The sequence below is a fragment of the Carcharhinus amblyrhynchos genome, chromosome 3, assembly GCF_965287045.1.
Source record: "Carcharhinus amblyrhynchos chromosome 3, sCarAmb.v2.hapA, whole genome shotgun sequence".
NCBI lineage: Eukaryota > Metazoa > Chordata > Chondrichthyes > Carcharhiniformes > Carcharhinidae > Carcharhinus > Carcharhinus amblyrhynchos.
The window spans coordinates 5,744,611-5,770,207 of record NC_137326.1 but is presented as its reverse complement, the minus strand read 5'-3'; the positions used below and the strand labels follow the sequence as shown (position 1 = coordinate 5,770,207).

The following is a 25,597-nucleotide window of genomic DNA, read 5'->3' as shown; positions in this document are numbered from 1 at the left end:
AGCGCCAAGGACCCGGGTTCAATTCCCGGCTTGGGTCACTGTCCCTGCAGAGTTTGCATGTTCTCCCCGTGTCTGCATGTGTTTCCTCCATGTGCTCCAGTTTCCTCCCACAGTCGGAAAGGTGTGCTGGTTAGGTGCTAAATTCCCCCTCAGTTAACCAAACTGGCAGTGGAATGTGGCAACTGGGGGAATTTCACAGTAACTTCATTGCAAAGTTAATGTAAGCCTACTTGTGACTAATAAATAAACTTTAAAAGAAACACCATAAAGGAACTGATATCTCTGGGACGAGAGGCAGAGGAGCAGAGGGCTAGGGGGGACAGGGGGCTGGTGGGGGAAGGGGGGGGTGGTTACTTCATACAATTTGCATTCCAGTTTTGGCTCAACTTAATATAAAATGTAAAAAAATTGCAGAGTGTGCATATCGAAGCAATATACTGCCGAGTGGAGAAATGCTTCTGCAATACGTCTGATTAAGCTCTTCTGCAACAAAAAAAGTGTCCATTAACACTTTGCATATTATTTGGTCAGCAAAGACAGACAAAAAAATCAGAAGATTAATGTCATTTCCATTTCAGAGCAGCAGTGGATATTTTCAGCATCCCATCGATTGCAATAACTGTCTGTCTTCCTGAAGGAAATAGCAAGTGTGCAATAATCCCACGTAGACAACGCAACTTTATCTAAACCAGGGAAAGGGGAGCTGGGCCAATGTCAGTCTCGTGCATGGAGATCACATGCACACATAACAAACTACACACACATACACTACACATGTGCTACACGTGCACACACACTACACACGCACACACACTACACACGTGCTAAAGACGCACGCACACTACACATGCACACACACTATACACACATGTGTGCACACACACTGCACAAGCACTCACACTACACACGCGTGTGTGCACACACTGCACAAGCACACACACACTACACATGCATGTACACATACCACACACACGTGCACACACTACATGCACATGTGCACACACAATACACATACACAAGCACACACAATGCACACGCACACACAATGCACACACTACGCAAGCACATACACACATGTGCACATACATAAACACACTACACAAACACACACACATGTACACACATACATACACACGCACACAAACGCACATACACACACACACACACACACACACACACGCGCGCGTAAGTGATTCAGACGAGGGTGGCTCGTGAACCCATTGTACTCTTATCCTTGCACAACACCAGCCCTAACATCTCCATGACATCCCGGGGGTTACCACTGACCAGAAAATAAACTGTCCCAGCAGTATAAATGTAAGACAGAGGCAGGGAAATCTGTGGAGAGAAACTCAAGTCCTGACTCCCCAAAGCCTGTCCATCATGTATAAGGCACAAGTCAGAAGTGTGATGGAATACTCCCCACTTGCCTGGAGGGTGCAGTTCCAACAACACCACCCAGGGCAAAGCAGCCCCCTTCACCATATCCACCATCTTAAACATTCACTCTCCCACCACCAGTGGCACACAGTGGCAGCAGTGTGCACCATCTACAGATACACTGACTCACCAAGGATCCTTTGACTGTACCTCCCAAACCCAAGACATTTTACCACCTAGGAGGACTAGGGAATACCACATCCTGGAGGTTCCTCTCCAAGCCACTCACCATCCTGACTTGGATTAATATCACTGTTCCTTTAGCAATCTTCTGGAAAAGTGCAGCCTAATATTCAGCCAATTCCTCTGGTGTAACAGCTTCCAAACCATGACTGCATTCGCAACAAGGGTCGAGACAGAGGAGGTTACTTACACATTATGCAGAACGCACCAGCCACAGTGTGGATCGCGGGAGCTCAGACACACCTCGCAGCTCTCGTACTGCTCACAGCTCTCCACCGGAACCCGGCTCACCTGCGCAAAGAGGAAACACACTGATCATTAGCGCAAGTACTGACCCTGTTACACAGTCCAGGAATGGTGTGACGCCCAGTCAATGGGGCAACACCCCCAGCACCCTCCTTCCCAGAGCTGTACATTCATCAGGGGTGGGGCACCGCTCAACCTTCTTTCTCAGCCAAATATTGCACATCCCCCTTGCCTTCACTCCCCCTCCAACACCCATCACTAGGGGAGATGATGGTTTTGTGGTATTAGCATCAGACTCTTAATCCAGAAACTCAACTAATGCTCTGGGGACCCGGGTTCGAATCCCGCCACGGCAGATGGTGGAATCTGAATTCAATAAAAGATATCTGGAATTAAGAATCTACAAATGACCGTGAAACCATTGTCGGAAAAACCCATCTGGTTCACTAGTGTCCTTTAGGGAAGGAAATCTGCCATCCTTACCCGGTCTGGCCTACATGTGACTCCAGAGCCATCGCAATGTGGTTGACTTTTAACTGCCCTCTGAACAAGGGCAATTAGGGATGGGCAATAAATGCTGGCCAGCCAGCGACACCCATAAATGAATTTTAGAAAAAAACCCTACTAGGTTTCCACATGGCAGCTGTGAGGATGGTGACGGATAGAGTCACTGTCACTGTATCGAACAGCCGAGCAGTTGATAGCAAAAGCTATTTGCTGAGTTTCCGCAGGAGAGGCTGTTTATTCATGAACCAATTTAATAATCAATTTAATAAGTCATCCAGCCAAAGCCATCTGCTTAAGAGAATCCATGTGCTCTTAAAATTGCAGTGAGATGCATCGTAATGTATTCACTTGTTCTCCTCTCCAATTACATCCTTCCTTTGCTAGAGGTCCTCGTATTCCCCAGTCGGAACGCGATTCCCAGTGAGTCAGCCGGGGTTACGAAAGTAGATCAGTTTTCAGCGGTGGCGACTACTCGACTGTGAGGGGCATCACACAACCAGAACCCAAGCTCGGCTGTTAGCGCCCACACAATAAATGACAGAAAACCGCCACAGCCGGTCGTCTGGTGTGTTTACATGTGTTATAAAACAAAACAGTGCACTGGGAAGGCCGGTATCTATCACCCACCCTGGGCTGTCCCCCTGCAAAGATTGTGGTAGCCTTGCTTCTTTGACCACTGCAGTCCATGCACCAAAGGCATTCTCGGGGTTGGGGGGAGACAAGTCTGGAACTGTGATCTTCCAGGCTGACATACATCTTGGTCGGGATGGGAAGAGACTAGGATTGTTTGCAGGGACAAGAAGAAGGGAGTGGGGAGGTTACTGGCCAGAAACTAGAAGCAATCCCTCTGGCCAGTTCCTCTCCTCACTTACCCTCAAGGTTACCAATGTGAAATTTGATTAGTCCAGTCAGAGAATCATAGAGTTTCTACAGCACAGAAGGAGGCCATTCAGCCCTTCACGTCTGCACCGACCACAAACCCACCCAGGCCCTATCCCCATAACCCCATGCATTTACCCTAGATAGTTGCCCCAACACTAAGGGGGCAATTTAGCATGGTCAATCCACCTAACCCGCACATCTTTGGACTGTGGGAGGAAACCGGAGAAAACCCACGCAGAGACGGGGAGAACATGCAAACTCCACACAGACAGTGACCCGAGCTGGGAATCGAACCCAGGTCCCCGGCGCTGTGAAGCAGCAGTGCTAACCACTGTGCCACCCCCAAACCAGGCCAATCAGACTCCACTTTGTTTGGTGCTAAAGTGATGGAGGTCTCTTCAAGGCTGAACATCATGAAATTTGATCTCAAGGCCGTTTGTGTCCTTTCTCTGGGAAACAGCGAGAAACATTACACCAGCTCGAATGGTGCCTGAATCTCTTAATTCAACACAAAATTCTTGCATCATCTGTACCTTAAAGCAACAAAACAGACCAACCTGCAGCCATAAAGGGCCAAATGGCCCATCTCAGCTCCGATTTCCTAAGTTTCAATATTTCCTGCACACGTGGACAACTTGGAAATGCAGAACACACAATCACACTGGTGGGTGGTTCCATAAACAAAAGTAACAGGCATCACGGTGGCACAGTGTTCAGCACTGCTGCCTCACAGCGCCAGGGATCCAAGTTCAATTCCCAGCTTGGGGACAGCGTCTGTATGGAGTCTGCACATTCTCCCCACGTCAGTGTGGGTTTCCTCCGGGTGCTCTGGTTTCCTCCCACAGTCCGAAAGACGTGCTGGTTCGGTGCTCTGGCCATGCTAAATTCTCCCTCCCGAACAGGCGCTGGAGTGTCATGACTAGGGGATTTTTCGGACTGTGGGAGGAAACCGGAGCACCCGGAGGAAACCCACGCAGACACGGGGAGAACGTGTAGACTCCTCACAGAATTTCACAGTTACTTCATTGCGGTGTTAATATAAGCTTTACTTGTGACTAATAAGTAAAATTTAGACAATTACCCAAGGCGGGAATTGAACCCGGGTTTCTGGCACTGTGAGGCAGCAGTGCTAACCCACTGTGCCACGGCGCCACCCTAATATTTCTTATTTCCCAAAGAAGTATGTCTTTGTGGTCTCCCATTCTTCTGCCAGTCTCATAAATTTGTGTCCTCCGGTGACTGACCCTCCTGTCACTGGGGACAGTTTCACTTAATTTACACTCAAAAAACCGCCATGGTTTCAACAATTCAATCAGATCTCTGAACCTTGGTCGTTCTATGGAGAACAATCCCAGCTTCTCTGATCTCTCCATAGAACTCAAGTTTCTCATCCCTGGACCAGGCAAAGCACTGGGGTGTTGACTCTCCATCCAACCCTGTGACACTTAATGTGGGAATGCTTAATTAATACATAAATGGTATGTTTTCCATTCATCAGAATTAACTTGAGGAGCGTGAAATTTCCCTTCAAAGCAGCCCCTTGTAATGTCAGGCGATGTTGTGGAGTCCTGCTGTTCTATTATCCCCCAGTCCCGTGCGAGTGACTGAACAACTACAGCAAGCGACCTCCGCGTGGCTGCCTCGGGGGGTGGGGGGGGGTGGGGGGGGGGAGAATGGCCCATTAGTTTAGGGTTGCGCCAATTGTTGGCACGAGGAGACATTGTTGGCGGCGGCTTGAGCCAAACTATTGGCTGGCAGCACAAAACTGGCACTGGCCCTGAGCTGTCAAGAGGCCTCCGCTGTACCCTCGTCCCAACCCAGGCCGCACGCATCACAGTGGGCGACCCGGCTAGGAGACTGGAGCCCAGTCGAGAGCGGCTGGGGTCGGGAGAGAGGCTGAAGTCTTTCTGCGCTCTTCCAAATCACGTTGGTGTTTGCAGCTTTGGTGGTGGCAGGGATTGGGGGAGCGGGAGAGTTGGGGCGGGGTGTGTTGGAGGGAGGGGCACTGTGGGAAGAATGGGGGGGTGTTGCGGGGGGGAGGCACGGTGGTGCTGGTCGTGGGGGAGGCGTAAATACACAGTGAAAATGGATCTGCAATCTCCGATTCTTGCCCCTTATCCATGTGTGCTGGCCAGGAGGTTGGGGTGTGGGAGCAGAATAATCAGAGGTCCCACTCTGGATCACTGCCCACAGGCTCCCCTGGAAGGACATAAATTTTATCCTTCTTATTCATTTGTGGGACGCGGGTGTCGCTGGCTGGGCCAGCGTTTATTGCCCATTTCTTGTACAACTGAATGGTTTACTAAGCCATTTCCAAGGGCAGTTGAGAGTCAACCACATTGCTGTGGCTCTGGAGTCAAAGAACAAAGAACAACACGGGAAACAGGCCCTTCGGCCCAACGAGCCCGCGCCGCCATCTTAACAATGTGTTTTTCCTCCTCCACCCTTGACCCATGTCTATGCTTATGGTACCCCCAGATTAAGGGGAGAATAATTTAGGGACAATTTGTTACACCAATCAGTGTGGGGTGTGGGAGGAAACCGGAGCGCCCGGAGGAAACCCATGCAACCACAGGTCGCACGTAGGCCAGACCGGGTAAGCATAGCAGATTTCCTTCCCGAAAGCACATCAGTTTTTCCGACAATGGACGATAGTTCCACGGTCATCAGTAGATTCTTAATTCCAGATTTTTCTTTATTGAGTTCAAATTCCTCTATCTGCTGTGGTGGGATTCGAACCCAGGTCCCCAGAACATTAGTTGAGTTTCTGGATTAATATCTAGCGACAATACCACTACGCCATCACCTCCCTCGCATAAATGCTGAGCAAGAATGGTATCAGCTTAAGATGTGATGCTGCCATGGTTGAATATTCCATTGGCTTTTTTCCCTGGAGCATAGAGGCTGAGGGATGATCTTATAGAGGTCCATAAAATAACGAGGGATACAGATCAGATACATAGTCAACATCTTTTCCCAAAGGTAGGGGAGTCTAAAACTTGGCAGCATAGATTTAAAGTGAGAGATACAAAAGGGTCCAGGGGGCAATTTTTCACACAGAGGGTGGTGAGTGTCTGGAACGAACTGCCAGACGTAGTAGTAGAGGTGGGTACAATTTTGTCTTTTAAAAAGCATTTAGACAGATGCATGGGTGTAGAGGGATATGGGCCAAATGTGGGCAATTGGGATTAGCTTAGTGATTAAAAATACTGGGCAGTATGGACAAGTTGGGCCGAAGGGCCCGTTTCCATGCTGTAAACCTTTATAACTCAATGACTATGAGACCATCTGTGGGCCCCACTCAGGGGGGGCAGCCAATCATCGGAGGTACTGACAGCTGATTGGGGGGTACAGTGTCCGAGTGAAGGGGAGGAAGGAGGAGAAATAATTATTTCTATCCCCCATACATCCCGGCTGTTACAGAACTGTTGCCTGCAATGGGTGTGGGGCCGCAGAGCATGGTTGCATGCAAGGCCCTTTTAAGAGGGGAAATAGATGCCTCATGGAGGAAAGAGACAGAATAAATGATTGCTTCACGTTAATTCGACATTAAAGTGAATGAATAGGCCTTCAGATTTCCATTAAGAATCTCACAACCTCACAATGAACAAGAAACAATGGGATAACAGACTCCCAATCATGCTCCAGCATTCTGACAAGGAGTAAATTCAATAAAACACCGTTCCTTCCCTCCAGTGGAATATTTTCAAAAACAAAACCATGTTTTAAATTTAAAAAAAACATGATCTACGAACCGCATTGTGTGCACCACGAGTCAACTCACAGTGGGGTGCTGGGTCCAGGGATCAAATAAGTCGACAGGCTTGACGTCGTCTTTGTCCCAGGACCCTTGTCGAACAAGCTGGGCTAGAGGCGTTCAAAGTGCCTGTTACTACCGCAATACAGCACGGTGGCACAGTGGTTAGCACTGCAGCCTCACAGCGCTGGGGACCCCGGTTCAATTCCTGGCTTGGGTCACTGTCTGTGCGGAGTCTGCACATTCTCTCGGTGTCTGCGTGGGTTTCCTCTGGGTGCTCCAGTTTCCTCCCACAGTCCGAAAGATGTGCTGGTTAGGTGCATTGACCATGCTAAATTCTCTCTCTGTGTACCCGAATAGGCACCTGAGTGCAGCAACTAGGGGATTTTCACAGTGACTACATTGCATTGTTAATGTAAGCCTACTTGTGACACAAATAAAAAATATATTGAGAAAAAGAATCCTGCTCCTCCAGCCCTTGTAACCTCTCTACTGCAGCAGTGTCATTGAAGAAGGGACACATTGTGCTGGGTAGCCTACCTGGCACCCTCCTGAAAAGTTGGGAAACACACAGTATAGCAAGAATATCTTGCGTATATTTTGAATGTAATGGGAAAGTTCTTTCCCTTATGTTGAGTTCATTGTATTCCTTACATTAATCCTGGTCTCCTGATCTAAGCTATCCTGGCATTGGAAGAATCCATTGAAGGTTCTTTGGGTTGATCCCGGGAATGGAGGGTTTTTCTTATGAGGAGAGGTTGAGTAGGTTGGGCCTGTACTCACTAGAGTCTAGAAAGAACGGGAGGTGACCTTATTAAGATATAAAGGATTCTCAGAGGGTTTTGACAGGGTAGATGCTGAGAGGCTCTTTCCTATTGTCGGAGAGTCTCAGACCACAGGACATCATCTCAGAGTAAGGGGTTCCCCATTTAAGACTGAAATAAGGAATATCTTCCCTGATGGTGGTGAACCTGTGGAATTCTTTACTGCACAGGGCTGCAGAGGCTGGGTCAAGGCTGAGCTTTTGAATCAATAAGGGAATCAAGGATTATGGGGATAAGGTGGGAAAGTAGAGGTGAGGATTGTATCAGATCAACTATGATCTCATTAAATGACGGAGCAGATTCGATGGGCCGAATGGCTTACTCCTGCTCCTACGTCTCACGGTCTAAAAAGCAACATTTATTGGGCTGCATTTTCCACTTTTAATACAACCTGGCACCTCACGCATTTCTGCTCAAACTCATTTGCAAAATTTGCCAAGAACCATCATTGTTGGACAGTGTTTCAGAACTTTCTCCCCAAAGTTTTGCTTTAAAAAATGTTCTTGAATATACTTACGAGCAGTAACTCCGCACAGTTTGAGTTATTCAGTTTAAAGTGGGTTTATTACAAAAAATAATGCTTGTTAATTACTGCATCAATCCACCACATGTGGAGATTAATTCACATTAAAAAAAACTAAAAATGATGAAAATAACTAAAAAGAATGATTTGCTATTTATCAAGCAACACATTTCAATTGAAATTTTTTTTAAATTTCAAGAGCATTTGAAACACATTCATTAATGTCCGTGCACCTGAAAGGACCAACGTTATTTGAAAGCCTCCTCACACACACAGAAATCATAGAATCCCTGCATAGCAAGAGGAGACCATTCAGCCCACTGAGCCTGCAACAATAACAATTCCAACCTCACAAATTTACCCTGCTAATTCCCTGACACTGAGGGGCAATTTAGCATGGCCAATCCACCTAACATGCACACCTTTGGACACTAAGGGGCAATTTAGCATGACCAATCCACCTAACATGCACACTTTCGGACACTAAGGGGCAATTTAGCATGGCCAATCCACCTAACATGCACACCTTTGGACACTAAGGGGCAATTTAGCATGGCCAATCCACCTAATATGCACACCTCTGGACAGTAAGCAGCAATTTAGCATGGCCAATCCACATTTTTGGAGAGTGGGAGGAAACCGAAGCAGCCGGAGGAAACCCACGCAGACACGGGGAGAATGTGCAGACTCTGCCCAAACAGTGACCTAAGCCGGGAATCGAACCTGTGTCCCAGGCGCTGTGAGGCAGTGGTGCTAACCGCTGCGCCACTGTGCTGCCCAATGAGTGAAAATTCATTTGGGGCAAGGCCAATTTTGGGGACAGCGTGGGTTTGAACACAATTGCTTTACAACTAGCACCAAAGGCCGCAGAAAATTGACTTGCGATCAAGGGAATTTGCACCTTCAATCTTTTGTGATGAAGCACTGCTAAAAATACCAGCACAAGCCAGCAGGAACTGCAGGCCACTAACACTCAGCTAAAAGCCATGGGACAATATAACATCACCTTTATTGTTCCATTATAATGGCTCTGCATCCCCCCACCTCTTCCTCTCCTGCCCATCTCCCCCACAAGTAACTAGCCTGCCTGCCACATTTGGCCAGAATACAGCATGTCAGCATCCGAGCCAGCTTGCTATCGTGCTGACTATCTCGGAGTTGCAGATACCTCCATCAATCAAACTCTTAAATCAGGGCCACTTAAACAGGTAGCAGCTTCAACAAACAGATGGTTAGTGTCAAAGAGCCGGGAATAACACTCGGATTGGCAAGAACACTATATCCACTCCGCTGTATACACTTGCGCACAAGGGGAGAGGCAGGAAGATTTATGGAACTTGTTAAGAAGAAGAAACTCAAAAAAAAATACAGCCAACTATCTCGGGCACTAATCAAACCTTTTATTCTGATATAAAATCAGCAGCCAGACAGTTTAACACACTAACAAAATGCTGCTGTTAACTCTGTGTGTGTGTGTGTGTGTGTGTGTGTGTGTGTGTGTGTGTGTGTGTGTGTGTGTGTGTGTGTGTGTGTGTGTGTGTGTGTGCAGGGCATCGAAATAGACAAAGCAAATAACAAAACATGGACTGAGTCTGTCTCGAAGTAGAACGTCACGAGCTGTGCGGTGACTGCGTTATTTTATCGTAAACTCATTTTCAATAAACAACAACATGCGCTTATATAGAGTCTTTAACAGAACTGTTATTGGGCTGCACAGTGGTTAGCGCTGCTGCCTTACAGCACCAAGGACCAGGGTTCCATTTCAGCCTCAAGTGACTGTCTGTGTGGAGTCTGAACATTCTCCCCATGTCTGCATGGGTTCCCTTTGGGTGCTTGTGTTTCCACCCCACCCCCATTTTCCAAAGATGCGCAGGTTAGGCCACGCTAAATTGCCACTTCATGTCAGGGGGACTAGCAGGGTAAATATGAGGGGTTACAGCAATGGGTGGGATCGTTGTCAGTGCAGGCTTGATGGGCCAAATGGTCTCTTTGTGCACTGCCAGGATTCTGTGATTCTACATGAGTTCAGATGAGCAAAAGTTAGGTCAAAGGAGAGTCTTAAAGGATGAATGCAGGATAGCAAGGAGGAGTGTTTTAGGGAGGGAATTCCAGAGCTTGGACACAGCTAGCTGAAAGTCTGACAGCAATGGTGGAATGATTAAAATTGAGGATGCTGAAGAGGGCAGAATTTGAGGATATCTGGGAAGGTTGTCAGGCTGCAGGAGACAGGGAAGGGCAAGGCAATGGCAGGAACTGGAAAATGAGGATAAGAATTTTAAGACTGAGAGATTGCTCAACTGGGAGCCAAGGTCAGTCAGTGAGGTCGGCAGATAATGTATGAACAGGGCTTGGTGAGAGGACTGGATGCCCCCAGATTTACCGGGGTCATTCAGTTGTATCTCCAAACATGCCAAAAGCCTCAGCTACTTCACAGATTACTGAAGGAAGACAAATATATCTTACTTCAAATGGAGGTCTGTAATTGTTTCCCACGCCTCATTATTCTGTATAAGGACCATTTGAACCTTCAGTTAGTTTTGCGCACTAACTCTGTTCCATATTAGAGTTTACATATAAACTGCCTCAATTAGTTTCCAACCTATAACCCATTGTTGGGTATCTATTATTCTATAAAAATCCCTCAATTAGATCCTACACTGTCGAATATCCATTAATCTGTATATAAACCACCCAAGTCCTCAATCAGATTCCAGCCTGTAACTCACTCTTGGGAATCTGTTATTCCATACTTAAATCACCCAAAATCCTTGATTCAATTTCAATTTGTGGTTCACTCCCTTATCTGTTGAAAGGGAGGCAGTAGGGTAGCGGTATTGTCACTGTGTTAGTAATCCAGAAACCCAGATAATTCGCAGGAGCCTGGGTTCAAATCCCACCATGGCAGATGGTGAAATTTGAATTCAATAAAAATCTGGAATTTACTGATAACCATGAAACCACTGTCCATTTTTGTAAAAAACCCATCTGGTTCACTAGTGTCCCTTCAGGGAAGGAAATCTACTATCCTTACATGGTCTGGCCTATGTGTTATTGACTCTGAAATGGCCAAGCAAAATACTCAGTTCAAGGGCAATTAAGAATGGGCATCAAATGCTGGCCCAGCCATGATGTCCACATCACGTGAATGAATAAAAAAAATTCTGTTTATAAATCGCCTAAACTCCTCAATTAGACTGCAGCCTTAACCCCCTGTCAGGTAATTTTATATTCTATGTATAACCAATCTAAAATTCTCAATTAGATTCCAGTCTACAACTCATACCTGAGTATCTGATGTTCTAAATCCTCCTTTAAGAGAATTGGTGTCCTCTGCATATGATGTGGAGACGCCAGTATTGGACTGGGGTGGGCATAGTAAGAAGTCTCACAACACCAGGTTAAAGTCCAACAGGTTTATTTGGAATTACGAGCTTTCGGAGCATTGCTGCTTCATCAGATGGGTGGAGGTTGTTTGCTGCCATGTTTGTGAACTAAGCTTCATTCACCAGATGAAGGAGCAGCGCTCCAAAAGCTTGTGAATGCAAATGGACCTGTTGGACTTTGACCTGATGTTGTGTGACTTCTTACTGTGTCTTTCGGATAGATACTTCAGTGGGTGCCTTGCTTTTCTCTGAGCGTGACAATGGAATGTCATTGTTAATCCTGAGTTTCGCTCTGTCTCAGGTTAGAAGCACAGAATCGGGTGTGAAAGCACCATCCGTCCCTGGGCTACACACGGTTAAATAGAGGGGCCCTGGGAATCTCCAAACTCTGAGGGAAATTTCAGCACCTTGGACAGCTGCCTTTCCTTCACTCTACACAGACCCAGTCAGAATATGGCCAGGCAACTTGGAATCCTTGCACCATTCTCTCCAACCCATCACACCAGGTTAAGGATGGGATAACTTAAAAGATTTCTGACTTTCTGATCACAATTCAGCAGATCTCTGCTTCAGAGAGCAGAATTTTACCGGCACGTCCATCCGAGGTTCGTGTAATCCCGCCCGAGGCCAATCCAGAATGCCTTTCTCCCAACCTCGCGTGCCCCTGGAATCAGGGTGGATGTGCTGGTAAAATTCCGCCCAAAGTCCAGCGTGGCCGTGACATCCGGCTGATATCCCCCTCCTCCCTCCCCCCAACCCCATGGTTGAATAGGCCAGCATTGCGTGGAGTCCTGCCAAGTGGAGCCCGCTAGCAAGAGTTTGAAGAAAAGTGGCTCGAGTTACCCGTTTGTCACTCATGGCGTAGATGTACTGGTAATCGGGGCTGAACACCAAATCGCGGAGTATGGGGCTTCCCTCGGTCACTGTGACATTTTCATACAGCATCGGACCCCCTGAGCCTACGGAGATGGAATCCACCAGAATCTGCAAAGCAAACACAAACACAATGCGACTGTCATTAGAGTAAAGTGGTTATCAGGCTGTCAGCTGTGGAAAAGAAAGCTCCTACAGTGATACACGCCCTTCCCTCTCCCACTAGGGTGGCGCAGTGGTTATCACTGCTGCCTCAAAGCGCCAGGGACCTGGGTTCGATTCTCGGCTTGGGTCACTGCCTGTGCGGAATCTGCACATTCTCCCCGTGTCTGCGTGGGTTTCCTCCAGGTGCTCCGGTTTCCTCCCACGGTTAGAAAGACACACTGGTTAGGCGCATTGGCCATGCTAAATTCTCCCTCAGTGTACCTGAACGGGTACCGCAGTGTGGCGACTATGGGATTTTCACAGTGACTTCATTGTGGCGTTAATGTAAGCCTACATGTGACACTAATAACTAAGTAAACTTATAAACAAATTTAAACACTAAATGCATCTTGTGACTGGCTCCATGGGACAAGTGTGAAGCTCCGAGTTTCAGCCAGGGGACGCAGCTGAAGGTGAAAATGGTGCTGAGGACAGTGATCATTAATACCCAAAACACTACCAATAAAATTAAAGAGAGAGGAATAAATATTAAAGAGGAATCGAAAGCAAATCAGCCATTTCCACCTTCCACCAGTGAGGTCCTATTGAGCTAAATAATCTACTTATAATCATTAAATCAACTTTCGAGTCTTTGTAAGTAAGTTGAACATGACATGTTTGAGGACTAATGGGATAAGGAGTTTGGAATTTATTCACCAGACTGCCAGTCGGCCACAGAATATTTAGACTCAATTTTTCAACTGAACTGACGTTATTACACTGGGCTACAACTGGCAGTAATTTAATCCCCGATAATCTCAAATATAATCAAGCAGTATACAATAGCCCAGTACTGACGGGCAACCTCAGCAAGCTCGTTCTCAGTGGCTGCTCTGGGCAGATCCAGATGTTACAGTCGCCAACAGATCATCTGTCAAGATAGACACTGACCAGTCACTGGCTAAGGCAGAGGGAGCTGTGAATCCCATCACTCCGCCAACCTTCATGCACACACACACACGTGGCGACTGCAATCACTGACCTCACACTTTCCAAACTACCTCAGAAGCAGAAATAATCCAGTGTTGGACAAGACATAAAACCCAGGGTGCCCCCACTGCACCTAAAAGATACCACAGTCACTATTGCAGACTACAGCAACGGAGATCCCCCCTCCGGTCTCCTGGTCAATATCTGTCCCTCTGTAATGTAATGAGGGGCACAGATCAGCGAGACCGTCAATATCTTTTCCCAAAGATAGAGGAGTCTGAAACTAGAGGGCAAAGGTTTAAGGTGAGAGGGGAAAGATATAAAAGTGTCCAGAGGGGCAATTTTTTCACACAGAGGGTGGTGAGTGTCTGGAACAAGCTATCTGCAGTAGTAGTAGAGGTGGGCATAATTTTGCCTTTTAAAAAGCATTTAGATAGGTACATGAGTAAGCTGGGTATAGAGGGATATGGGCCAAATGTGGGCAGTTGGGACTAACTGAGTGGTTGAAACAAAAAAGGCAGCATGGACATGTTGGGCCAAAGGGCCAGTTTCCATGCTGTAAACCTCCATGACTCTATGACTATGATAACATTGTTAAAAATGCAGCTCATTTAGATATTGTGCGCAAATTAGTTGCTGTGCCGACTATGCTACAATCTTATCCTTTTTTTATTCATTCGTGGGACATGGGCATCGCTGGCTAGGCCAGCATTTATTGTCCATCCCTAGTTGCTCTTGACAGGATGGTGGTGAGCTGCCTTCTTGAATTGCTGCAGACCACATGCTGTGGGTTGAGCCACAATGCCGCTGGGGAGGGAATTCCAGGGTTTTGACCCAGTCACTGAAAAAGAATGGCTGATATATTCCCAAGTCAGGAGGGTGAGTGGCTTGGAGGGGAAGTTGCAGGTGGTGGTGCTCCCATGGATGTATGGACAGCACAATAGCACAGTGGTTAGCACTGCCGTCTCACAGCGCCAGGTGCTCAGGTTCAATTGTCTGGTGTGGAGTCTGTACGTTCTACCCATGTCTGCATGGGTTTTCTTCTGGTGCTTTGCTTTCCTCCCACAGTCCAAAGATGTGCCGTTTAGATGGATTGGCCACTCTAAATTGACTTTAGTATTAGGGGGATTGGCAAAGTAAATGTGTGGGGTTACGGGGATAGCGGCAGGATTGGATTGTGGTCGGTACTGATTCGATACGCTGAATGGCCTTGTTCTGCACTGTAGGGATTCTATGATAGGTGCTGAGCAGATTGGCAATGCACAAGGAGTTCCAATCCCATTCCCAGCCAACCTCAGTGAGCAGTTACGAGTCAAGTATGTTGGCGTGGGACTGCAGTCACACAAAGGTCCAGGCCCCGCACAGCATCTTTCCCTCATTGGCATTCTGCACCCCACTGGGGATCTTCAATCATCAAAAAAACAGATTCATTAATATCCTGAAACATTCTGCTTTCATTCTCCTCCTGCGTCTCATCTAAACATGAGAACCAACTTTTCATTAGTACCTTGCCCACAGTCAAACATTCCCTCACTCTCCAACACGGTGTCACGCTCGATACTGGGACTCCCCAAAGACTCTGGAGAAACGCTTTATTGATGCATGATTTTACCTTGAAGTGTAAATATGTGCATCTTGCCCAGCAACTGGGAGCGATTAATTAAGCTTCTTCTTTCCTGGGAATCCCAGTGCCACCATCTTGCCTCCAATTATTTTTGGATTTTTAGCAAAACCTACACATGCCTTCAATCGTAAGCAGCACATCCTGAGCCACAACCATAGGTTTCACCGATTGAAGAAATGAATGACTTTTTTAAAAGAATCTCCACGCGGTTTTCCTATGAGGAGAGGTTGAGTAGATCGGGCCTGTACTCACTGGAGTTTAGAAGAATGAGAGGCCACTTTATTGAGGCATGTGGAATTCTCAGGGGGCTTGACAGGGGAGACATTGAGAGGTTGCTTCTTCTTGTGGGAGAGTCTGGGACCGGGGGCAGAATCTCAGAGTAAGCTGGTCGCCCATTTTAGACAGAGATGAGGAGGAATTTCTTCTCTCAGAGGGGAGAGAATCTGTGGAATTCTTTACTGCTGAGGCCTGTAGAGGCTGGGTCATTAACTAGATTCAAGGCTGAGATAGACAGGTCTTTAATCGGTAAGGGAATCGAGGGTTATGGGGGTAACGCGGGAAAGTGGAGTTGTGAATAATCACATCTGGTCAGTCATGGTGGAGCAGACTCGATGGGCCGAATGGCCTAGCTCTGCGCCAATGTCTTATCAGAGTAGGTGGAGCCTCATTTCAAAACAAAAAGACAGCCTCTCCTTCAATGCTATGACAGCCCAAACTGCATGTCCAATCCCTGGTGTGAGTCTTGCCCCAGTGACATTCTGGTTTAGAGGTGGGAATGTTAGGGTTAGAGCAGCACGGTGCTTATCACTGCTGCCTCACAGCTTCAGGGACCCAGGTTCCATTCCTGGTTTGGGTCTGTATGGAGTTTGCACATTCTCTCCGTGTCTGCGCGGGTTTCCTCTGGGTGCTCCGGTTTCCTCCCACAGTCCAAAAATGTGCAGGTTAGTTTGATTGGCCAGGCTAAATTGCTCCTTAGTGTCAGAGAGGGCTAGCTAGGGTAAATGCATGGGGTTAAGGGGATAGGGTGTGGGTGGGATTGTGTTTGGTGCAGGCTCGATGGGCCGAATGACCTCCTTTTGTACTGTAAGGATTCTATTTCGCTACTCACTGAGATGGAAGCTACCTGTATTTATGCAGAACCTGCTCAACAGATCAGATGTGAGTTAGACCCTGTGACAGTCCCCGTGGAAACTGCATGAGCAAGCAAGCACTTGTCAGTCCACAAGACAATCTCTTACTAATAAAGCAACAACTCAGCAACTATCAGACAACTCCAGCCTATTTCCCTGAGCAGAGGGCATCGATATGTCTTCAGACAATCTATCCTGCTATCTCATAACAGCCATCGTTAGGGTGCATGGTCACAGGATTATTCAACTGGCCATTCCTCAGCTGTAAATTCATGAACTCAAATAGGCTATCTGACACCTTGGTGGTCTGTTCTCCTGTTCACTTATGGCGTGTGGGCATCACTGGCTAAACCAGTATTTATTGCCCATCCCTAATTGCTCTGCAGAAGGCGGCGGTGAGTTCCTTTCATTTGATTTGATTTATTATTGTCAGATTAGAAGGATGTGATAGCCTAATGGTATTATCACTAGATTATTAATCCAGAAGCTCAGCTAATGTTCCGGAGACCCGGGTTCGAATCCCGCCACGGCAGGTGGTGGAATTAGAATTCAATTAAAAAATATCTGGAATTAAGAATCTACTAGTGACCATGAAACCATTGTCGGAAAAATTCATCTGGTTCACTCATGTCCTTTAGGGAAGGAAATCTCCTGCCCTTACCTGGTCTGGTCCACATGTCACTCCAGAGCCCACAGCAAATGTGGTTAACTCTCAACTGTCCTCGGGCAAATAGGGATGGACAATAAATGCTGGCCAGCCAGTGATGCCTATGTCTGACGAAAGATTACAAAAAAATGTGTTGGGATGCAGTGAAAAGTATTGTTTCGTGAACCGCTGCAGTGGTGTAGGTACACCTGCACTGCTGTTAGGGATGGAGTTCCAGGATTTTGACCCTACAACAGTGAAGGAATGGTGATATATTTCCAAGAAGTCTCACAACACCAGGTTAAAGTCCAACAAGTTTATTTGTTAGTAAACCCACTAGATTTCGGGGTTTGCCCCTTCGTCAGGTGAATGACCCTGGTGTTGTGAGATTTCTTACTGTGTTTACCCCAGTCCAACGCCGGCATCTCCGCATCATGATATATTTCCAAGTCAGGATAGGACAAGAAAACCCACTGAGTCTCTTCCTAAAAAAAATTACTCCTTAAGCAGATTTAGCCTGCGGGTAAGATTTGCAGCAAACTTTGAATGAAGCCACATTTCCATACAGATTGTGACTATGCCGCTAGCACTGGACTGAGTTAACTCTAACCGTGCCTGGTTTCAACAGGACCAGCTACTAATTAGGGCAGCACCGTGGCACAGTGGTTAGCACTGCTGCCTTACCGCTCCAGAGACCCAGGTTCGATTCCCAGCTTGGGTCACTGTCTGTGTGGAGTTTGCACATTCTCCCCGTGTCTGTGTGAGCTTCTTCCTGGTGCTCTGCTTTCCTCCCACAGTCCAAAGACGTATGGGTTAGGTTGAGTGGAAATGATAAATTGCCTCTCAGAATCCCAGGGTGAGTAGGTTGTGGGAATTAGTGGGGTAAATATGTGGGGTTACGGGGATAGGGCCTGGGTGGGATTGTGGTCAGTGCAGACTCGATGGGCCGAATGGTCTCCTTCTGCACTGTAGAGATTCTATGATTCTAATTGGCAGCAGTTGTGGGTTCGGCAGGTGCTTTCGAAGGAATTTTGGGGGTTGCTGCATCTTGTATATGGCACACTCGGCTACTGCTGTTTGTAGGTGAGGGAGCTGCCACTCTCTCTCTAGGATTTTTCTGTCATTGGGGGATGGGGGCCTTCATATCTGTGTCATCTTCCCCAGCAACTCCTTTTGGTAGCAAGTTCCACATTCTCTCTGGTCTCTAGATAGAAAAATTCTTTCCGAGTCCTTTGCTGGATTTGTTGGATTATCTCATATTGACCAAGACCACAAGGAACTAACAAAGGTCGTGAATGTAGCTCAATCCAGCCTCCCATCCACTGACTCTGTCTACACTTCCCGCTGCCTCGGAAAAGCAGCCAGCATAATCAAGGACCCCACAAGTACCCCGGACATTCTCTCTTCCACCTTCTTCCGTCAGGAAAAAGATGGAAGGTCTGAGGTTACGTACCAACCGACTGAAGAACAACTTCTTCCCTGCTGCCATCAGGCTTCTGAATGGACCTACCTCACATTAAGTTGATCTTTCTCTACACCCTAGCTATGAATGTAAGACTACATTCTGCACTCTCTTGTTTCATTCTCTATGAATAGTATGCTTTGTATAGCGTGAAAAAAACAATACTTTTCACTGTATACTAATACATGTGACAATAATAAATCAATTCAAATTACATTTGTGTCCCCCCCAGTTTTGGAATCCATCCTCCTGTCCCAAATGGAAATATCTTCACTATGTCCTGGCTTCAATAAATAATTCCCAACAATATTTCCGTTGTCTCCTTCACCGCAGTCAATCAGCTTTCTACTTGAATAATTGGCTTACCTGTGCTCCCATTCACTCACAGCCAGTGCAGCAAGTCTGCCCAATATGGGGGATAGGGGGCTGGAGAATGAGAGCAGGGTGACCCTTACTTTGACCATTTGCCCCATGTCCCTGACATCTATAGTTGGGTCTTTCTAGGATGGTTTGCGCAGACTGAGATTAAGAGACTCAGCTCGTTCATTTGAACGAGAGTACAAGTCTGGGAGTTGGCCAGCAGAGCACGGACAATGTGGTCCCACCACAAGAAAAGTTCTAAGTGGTGTTTGAACTCCTACCAACACCCCCCCAACCGCCCCACTCTCATGATCACCAGCAATTCCCCCTCTCTGTTCATGTGTTGTGGTCATCAGCACATGGCCTATCCAAATTTGGCATGTCCGTGATAACTCTCACCAACTTTTACATAGAAAGCATTCTTTCTGGGTGCATCACAACTTGGTTTGGCTCCTGCTCTGTCCAAGACCACAAGAAACTACAAAGGGTCATGAATGTAATGAGAACATAAGAACCTGGTGCAGGAGTAGGCCATCTGGCTCTTCGAGCCTGCTCCGCCATTCAATAAGATCATGGCTGATCTTTTCGTGGACTCAACTCCACTTACTATAACCCTTAATTCCTTTACTGTTCAAAAATGTATCTATCCTTGCCTTAAAAACACTCAATGAGATAGAGACCTGTGAGTTTTGGGAAATTACCACCAATGCATTTGCTATGTCCCCCGCCATCTCCCTGGGATGCATTCCATCAGGGCCAGGAGACTTATCTACCTTTAGCTCCATTAGCTTGCCCAACACTACCTCTTTCGTGATCATGATAGTTTCTAGGTCCTCACTTGCCATAGCCTTCTTGTCATCAATTTTTGAAATGTTATTTGTGTCTTCCACTGTAGCCCAGTCCATCACGCAAACCAGCCTCCCATCCACTGACACTGTCTACACTTCCCACTGCCTCGGAAAAGCAGCTAGCATAATTAAGGACCCCATGCACCCCGGACATTCTCTCTTCCACCTTCTTCTGTCGGGAAAAAGATACAAACGTCTGACAGCAAGTAGCAACAGACTCAAGAACAGCTTCCTCCCTGCTGCCATCAGACTTTTGAATGGACCTACCTTGCATCACATTGATCTTTCCAATCGTGAGCTTTCGGAACGTTGCTCCTTTATCAGGTGTTCTTCACCTCCACTCACCTGATGAAGGAGCGGCATTCCGAAAGCTCGTGATTCCAAATAAACCTGTCGGACTTTAACCCGGTGTGAGACTTCTTACTGAGAAAGAGAGAGAAGGAAGATACTGGGTGTAAATAGAAAAGGCCTGGTGGGATCTGGCCAATTAAGAAGCAAAGTTATTGGTTCCCTCTGAAAACAAGCCCACATAAGGCGGGACAGACATTGGTAAGGCCACACTTGGAATATTATGTAGAGTTCTGGTCACCCAATTATGGGAAAAATACTATTAAACTAGAAAGAATGCAGAAAAGATTTACTAGGATGCTACCATGACTTGATGGTTTGAGTTATAAGGAGAGGCTGGATAGACTCAGACTTTGTTCTCTGGAGCTTAGGAGGCTGAGGGGTGATCTTATAGAGGTCTATAAAATAATGAGGAGGACAGGGGTATTGATCGGGTGGATTCTCAGAGGCTGTTTCCCAGGGCTGAAATGGTTGCCACGAGAGGACACAGGTTTAAGGTGCTGGGGAGCAGGTACAGAGGAGATGTCAGGGGTAAGTTTTTCACTCAGAGGGTGGTGGGTGAGTGGAATCGGCTGCCATCGGTGGTGGTGGAGGCAAACTCGATAGGTTTTTTTAAGAGACTTCTGGATGAGTACATGGGACTTAATAGGATTGAGGGTTATAGGTAAGCCTAGTAGGTAGCGATATGATCGGTGCAACTTGTGGGCCGAAGGGCCTGTTTGTGTTGTAGTTTTTCTATGACTTTTCCCAAAGGTAAGGGAATCTAAAACTGGAGGGCACAGTTTAAGGTGAGAGAGGAGAGATACAAAAAGGTCCAGAGGGGCAACTTTTTTCACACAGAGGGCGGAGAGTCTAGAACAAGCTGCCAGAGGCAGGAGTAGAGATGGGTACAATTTTGTTTTTTAAAAAACATTTAGATAGTTACATGGGTAAGATGGGTAGAGAGAGAAATGAGCCAAATGCAGACAAATTGGGACGAGCTTCAGGGTTTTAAACAAAAGGGCGGCATGGACAAGTTGGGCCAAAGGGCCTGTTTCCATGCTGTAAACCTCTATGAGTCTATGACAGGGACTGAGGGAGGTGTGCGGGGTGAGTCAGTCAGACAATGACAATTGGATACTGAGAGAGGGGCAGAGGTCAGACATGGATGGACTGGGGCGAAGGGGTTTTATTCAATTTAAAAATCATTTCACAACAATTCTGCAGCATTTCTTTTCCCTCTACGTCATATTAAAAACAAGAAGACTGGAACTGAGCTGAGCACTCCATTTGGGGCCCGTCGTAAATCGTATCGTTTTCACAAGGATACAAACACGAAGTGATTATTAACGAGCGGATCCAGGGGTCTGAAACTTCAGGAGAAGTGAACTTGCCAAGTGCAGCTGTCGCCACGCAGCCATGCGGAACCTGTCCTGTTGCTGCCAGGCCACAGGCTAATTGCTGTAAGTGGGCACATCCTGAGCTCAGGTATCATCAACGGCTTCACTGCCCACGCAAAGGGGGGCCTACCGATTGCAAATACACCTGTCACCGTCAGGGGAAGTCCAGCCTCAACACAACTTCCTGACAACTGTGTGCTGGGGGGGGGGAGGGCGAGGGAAGGGAGCAAGGGTGTGGGGGGAGGATGGGTGTGTGGGGGGGGGTGGGGTAGGGGGAGTAAGAGGGTGAGGATAGCAGAGGCAAGAGAAGATGGCGGAGTCAGATATTGGGAGAGGAGGAGGTGCAGAGGTCAGGGAGGAAGGGGCAGAGGTCAACAGCAAAGGGGGCAGAGGCCAAGAGAGAAAAGGGGGCAGAGGACAAGAGAGAAGGGGGCAGCAGGCAAAAGAGAGAGAGAAGGGGGAAGGATACAAGAGAGTAAAGGGGGGAGATGGCACAAGAGAGAAGGAAGGAAAGGAAACATGGAGAAAACAGCTGAATGTCAGAAGTGAGGTGAGAGTGACCGCTCTTGACATCAAAGCTGTAGTTGGCCAAGTGTGGCATCAAGAAGCCTTACAAAACTGGAGTTAATTGGGATTAGGAAGGAAACCCTCTGTTGATTGGAGTCATACCTGGCACAAGGGAAGATGGTTGTGGTGGTTGAAGGTCAATCATCTCAATTCCTAGACATCACTGCAGGAGTCCCTCGTGCCCCATCCCCAACCACCTTCAGCTGCTTCATCAATGACCTCCCGTCCACCATAAGGTCAGAAGTGGGGATGTTTGGTGATGATTGCACAATGCTCATTCACAATTCCTCAGATATCGAAGCAGTCCATGTCCAAACGCAACAAGATCTGGACAATATCCAGGCTTGGATTGATAAGTGGCAAGTAACTCATGCCACACAAATGCCAGAGAATGTCCATCTCCAACAAAGGAGAATCTGCCCATTGGCCCTTGATATCCAATGGCATTACTATTGCTAAATCGCCCACTATCCTTGGGGTTACCATTGACCGGAAACAGAATTGGACTAGCTATATAAATACTGTGACTGTAAGAGCAGATCAGAGGCTGGGAATTCTGTGGCTAGTAACTCACTTCCTGACTCCCAGAAGCCTGACCACCATCTACAAGGCACAAAACAGGAGTGTGATGGAATATTCCCTACTTGTCCTACTTCCCTACTTCCAACGACACTCAAGAAGCTCAACACCATCCAGGAGAGAGCATCCACTTGACTGGCACCACATCCACTTCCTCCCTCCATCACTGGCGCACAGTGGCAGCTGTGTGCACCATCTACAAGATGCATTTCAGGAACTCACCACGGTTCCTTGGACAGTACCTTCCAAAACCCACGACTGCTACCATCTAGAAGGACAAGAGCAGCAAGTACGTTGGGATGTCACCACCTGGAAGTTCACCTCCAAGTAACTCACCGTCCTAACTTGGAAATATATCAGCCATTCCTTCACTGTGTGTCACATGCAGACTATGTGTTCCGACAACACATGGACTGCAGCGGTTCAAGAAGGCAGCTCACCATCGCCTTCTCAAGGGCAACTGGGGGACGGGCAATAAATGCTGGCCAAGCCAGCGATGCCCATGTCCCACAAATGAAGCTAAAAAGCGTAATGAAAAAGAGAGAGAGAAGCGGACAGGGAAGCTGGAGAGAGAGAGGGTGGGGAGCACGAAAGGAGGCAGGGGAGAAAGGAAAAAAGGAGAGCAACAAGAGATGGGGAGATGGGGAAGAGGAAGAGAGAATGGGGTTGCCCAAATACAGCTTTGCTTGCACCGAATTCAAGGATGTGCGGGTTAGGTTGATTGGCCCTGCTCAGTTGCCTCTTCGTGTCAGGGGGATTATCAGGGTAAATATGTGGGGTCGCGGGGATAGGGCCTGGGTGGGATTGTTGGCAGTGCAGACTTGATGGGCTGAATGGCCTCTTTCTGTACTGTAGGGTTTCTAATGATTCTACGAATTCCGCATGAACTGTGTGTGCAGTTGGGCGCTGCTAACTCACAGAATGTTAATGGCAGAGCGAGCAGCACAGTGTGCAAACCGAGACCGGAGTGTGAGGGGGTGGGGGGATAGGGAGGGGGGGGGGGGGGGGGCACCCACCCGATTACCAGCCAGATGGTAATAAATTCAACATCCTTTTTTGTCCTTTGGACATAACACGCAATATTACTTTCAACCCTTATCTGAGGAGATTGATTAGTTGGCTATTCCTGCCAGCATCACCTCCAGCAGGTTAGCACACAGCCATACTTCAAAGCTGTTGACTTATCTCAGCGGACCAGACGCTGACACATCTCCCAATTAACTCTTTGTATCTTTGAGCATTCAGCAGAGAAAAACATCTGAGGTGTCCACAACAACCAATTAAAGAAAAAGGCAAATTGCGGCGGTAACGGTGATGATGGATTTAGCAAAAGCTTCGATACTTCCTCAAGTTCTGATCCAGTACCAGGTTAAGAAAGGAACTGCATTTACACAGCGCCTTTTACAACCTCAGCCTGTCCTGAAGCACTTTTACAACCAGTGGAGTGCTTTTGAAGGGCAGTCATTGTTGATGTGTAGTAAACACGGCAAAGGGCACTGCTGCCTCATCGCGCCAGGGACCCGGGTTCAATTCCGGCCACAGGTCACTGTCTGTCTGGAGTCTGCACGTTCCCCCCGTGTCTGCGTGGGTTTCCTCCGGGTGCTCCAGTTTCCTCCCACAGCCCAACAGACAAGCTGGTTAGGTGCAGTGGTCAAAGTAAATTTTCCTATAGTGCAGTGGTCAAAGTAAATTTTCCTTTAGTGTACCCAAAAGAGTTGTGAATGAAGCCCAGTCCATCACTCAAACCAGCCTCCCATCCATTGACTCTGTCTACACTTCCCACTGCCTCGGAAAAGCAGCCAGCATAATCAATGATCCCACACGCCCCGGACATTCTCTTTTCCACCTCCTTCTGTTGCAAAAAGGATACAAAAGTCTGAGGACACGTACCAACTGACTCAAGTACAGCTTCTTCCCTGCTGCCATCAGGCTTTTGAATGTGTCTAACTCGCATTAAGTTGATCTTTCTCTACACCCTGGCTATGACTGTAACACTACATCCTGCACTCTCTCCTTTCCTTCTCTATGAGCAGTATGTTTTGTCCATATAGCATGCAAAAAACAATACTTCTCACTGTATGTTAATACATGTGACAATAATAAATCAAATCAGATCGAACAAGAGCCGGAGTGTGGCGACTAGAGGGATTTTCACAGTAACTTCATTGCAGTGTCTATGTTAGCCTTACTTGTGACACGAATCAATAAAACCAATTCAGGCACAGCAAGCTCCCATAAACAACGACCTGATAATGACCGGGGAATTATTTCTTCCTGATATGGCATGAGGGGTAAATATTGGCCAGGGTACCAGGGAGAACTCTTCCCTGCCTTTCTTCAAAATTGTCCAAATTTCGCTCCCACCCAATGTGGCAGACGGGGCTTGGATTCAAGACCCCAACCGAAAGACAGCACCTCTGACAATGTGGCATTCCCTCGGTGCTGCCCTGGAGTTTCATGCTCGATTGTGCAGAGGGCAAATGATAAGAATGAAAGGCAGGAGGAGGAGAAGAATGAAGTGTTGCAACTTCACTCATGCATAGACAGTATGTGGAGCAGAGCAGACACAGGGGGCTGAATTGTCTCCTACTTGTTATGTTCTTATGTTCTAATCATTCCAGAATCTAATCAGCATTATATTCCCTACTCCCAGCGTAGAATCATAGAAAATCTACAGTGCAGAAAGAGGCCGCTCAGCCCCTCGAATCCACACCGACTACAATCCCACCCAGGACCTATTCCCATATGATCGTGACGGATGCATAATCATTCGCAGTTCTGTTTCGAGGTTTCTAGGGTTTTCTGCAGGCTTTCGGAAGACAGGCGAACGAGAGTTAGCCCCAGGCTCAGATTTGGTCAGGAGGATGGGGATTGTGGCTCAGAACTCTATCCGTCTGAAGCC

The 25,597-nt window shown here is 47.4% G+C and overlaps 1 protein-coding gene across 2 annotated transcripts in view; it reads right to left on the bottom strand.

Moving 5' to 3' along the window:
- Nucleotides 1–25,597, bottom strand: part of LOC145363348 (plexin-A1-like) — a 506,974-nt gene that overhangs the window by 268,793 nt on the left and 212,584 nt on the right. For both annotated transcript variants that reach the window (XM_080218652.1, XM_080218653.1), the window contains exons 4-5: nt 12,589–12,729; nt 1,814–1,914 (exon numbers count right to left, since the gene is read on the bottom strand). In XM_080218652.1, coding sequence (XP_080074778.1) covers nt 1,814–1,914; nt 12,589–12,729 — 242 coding nt within the window. The remainder of the gene's footprint in view (nt 1–1,813; nt 1,915–12,588; nt 12,730–25,597) is intronic.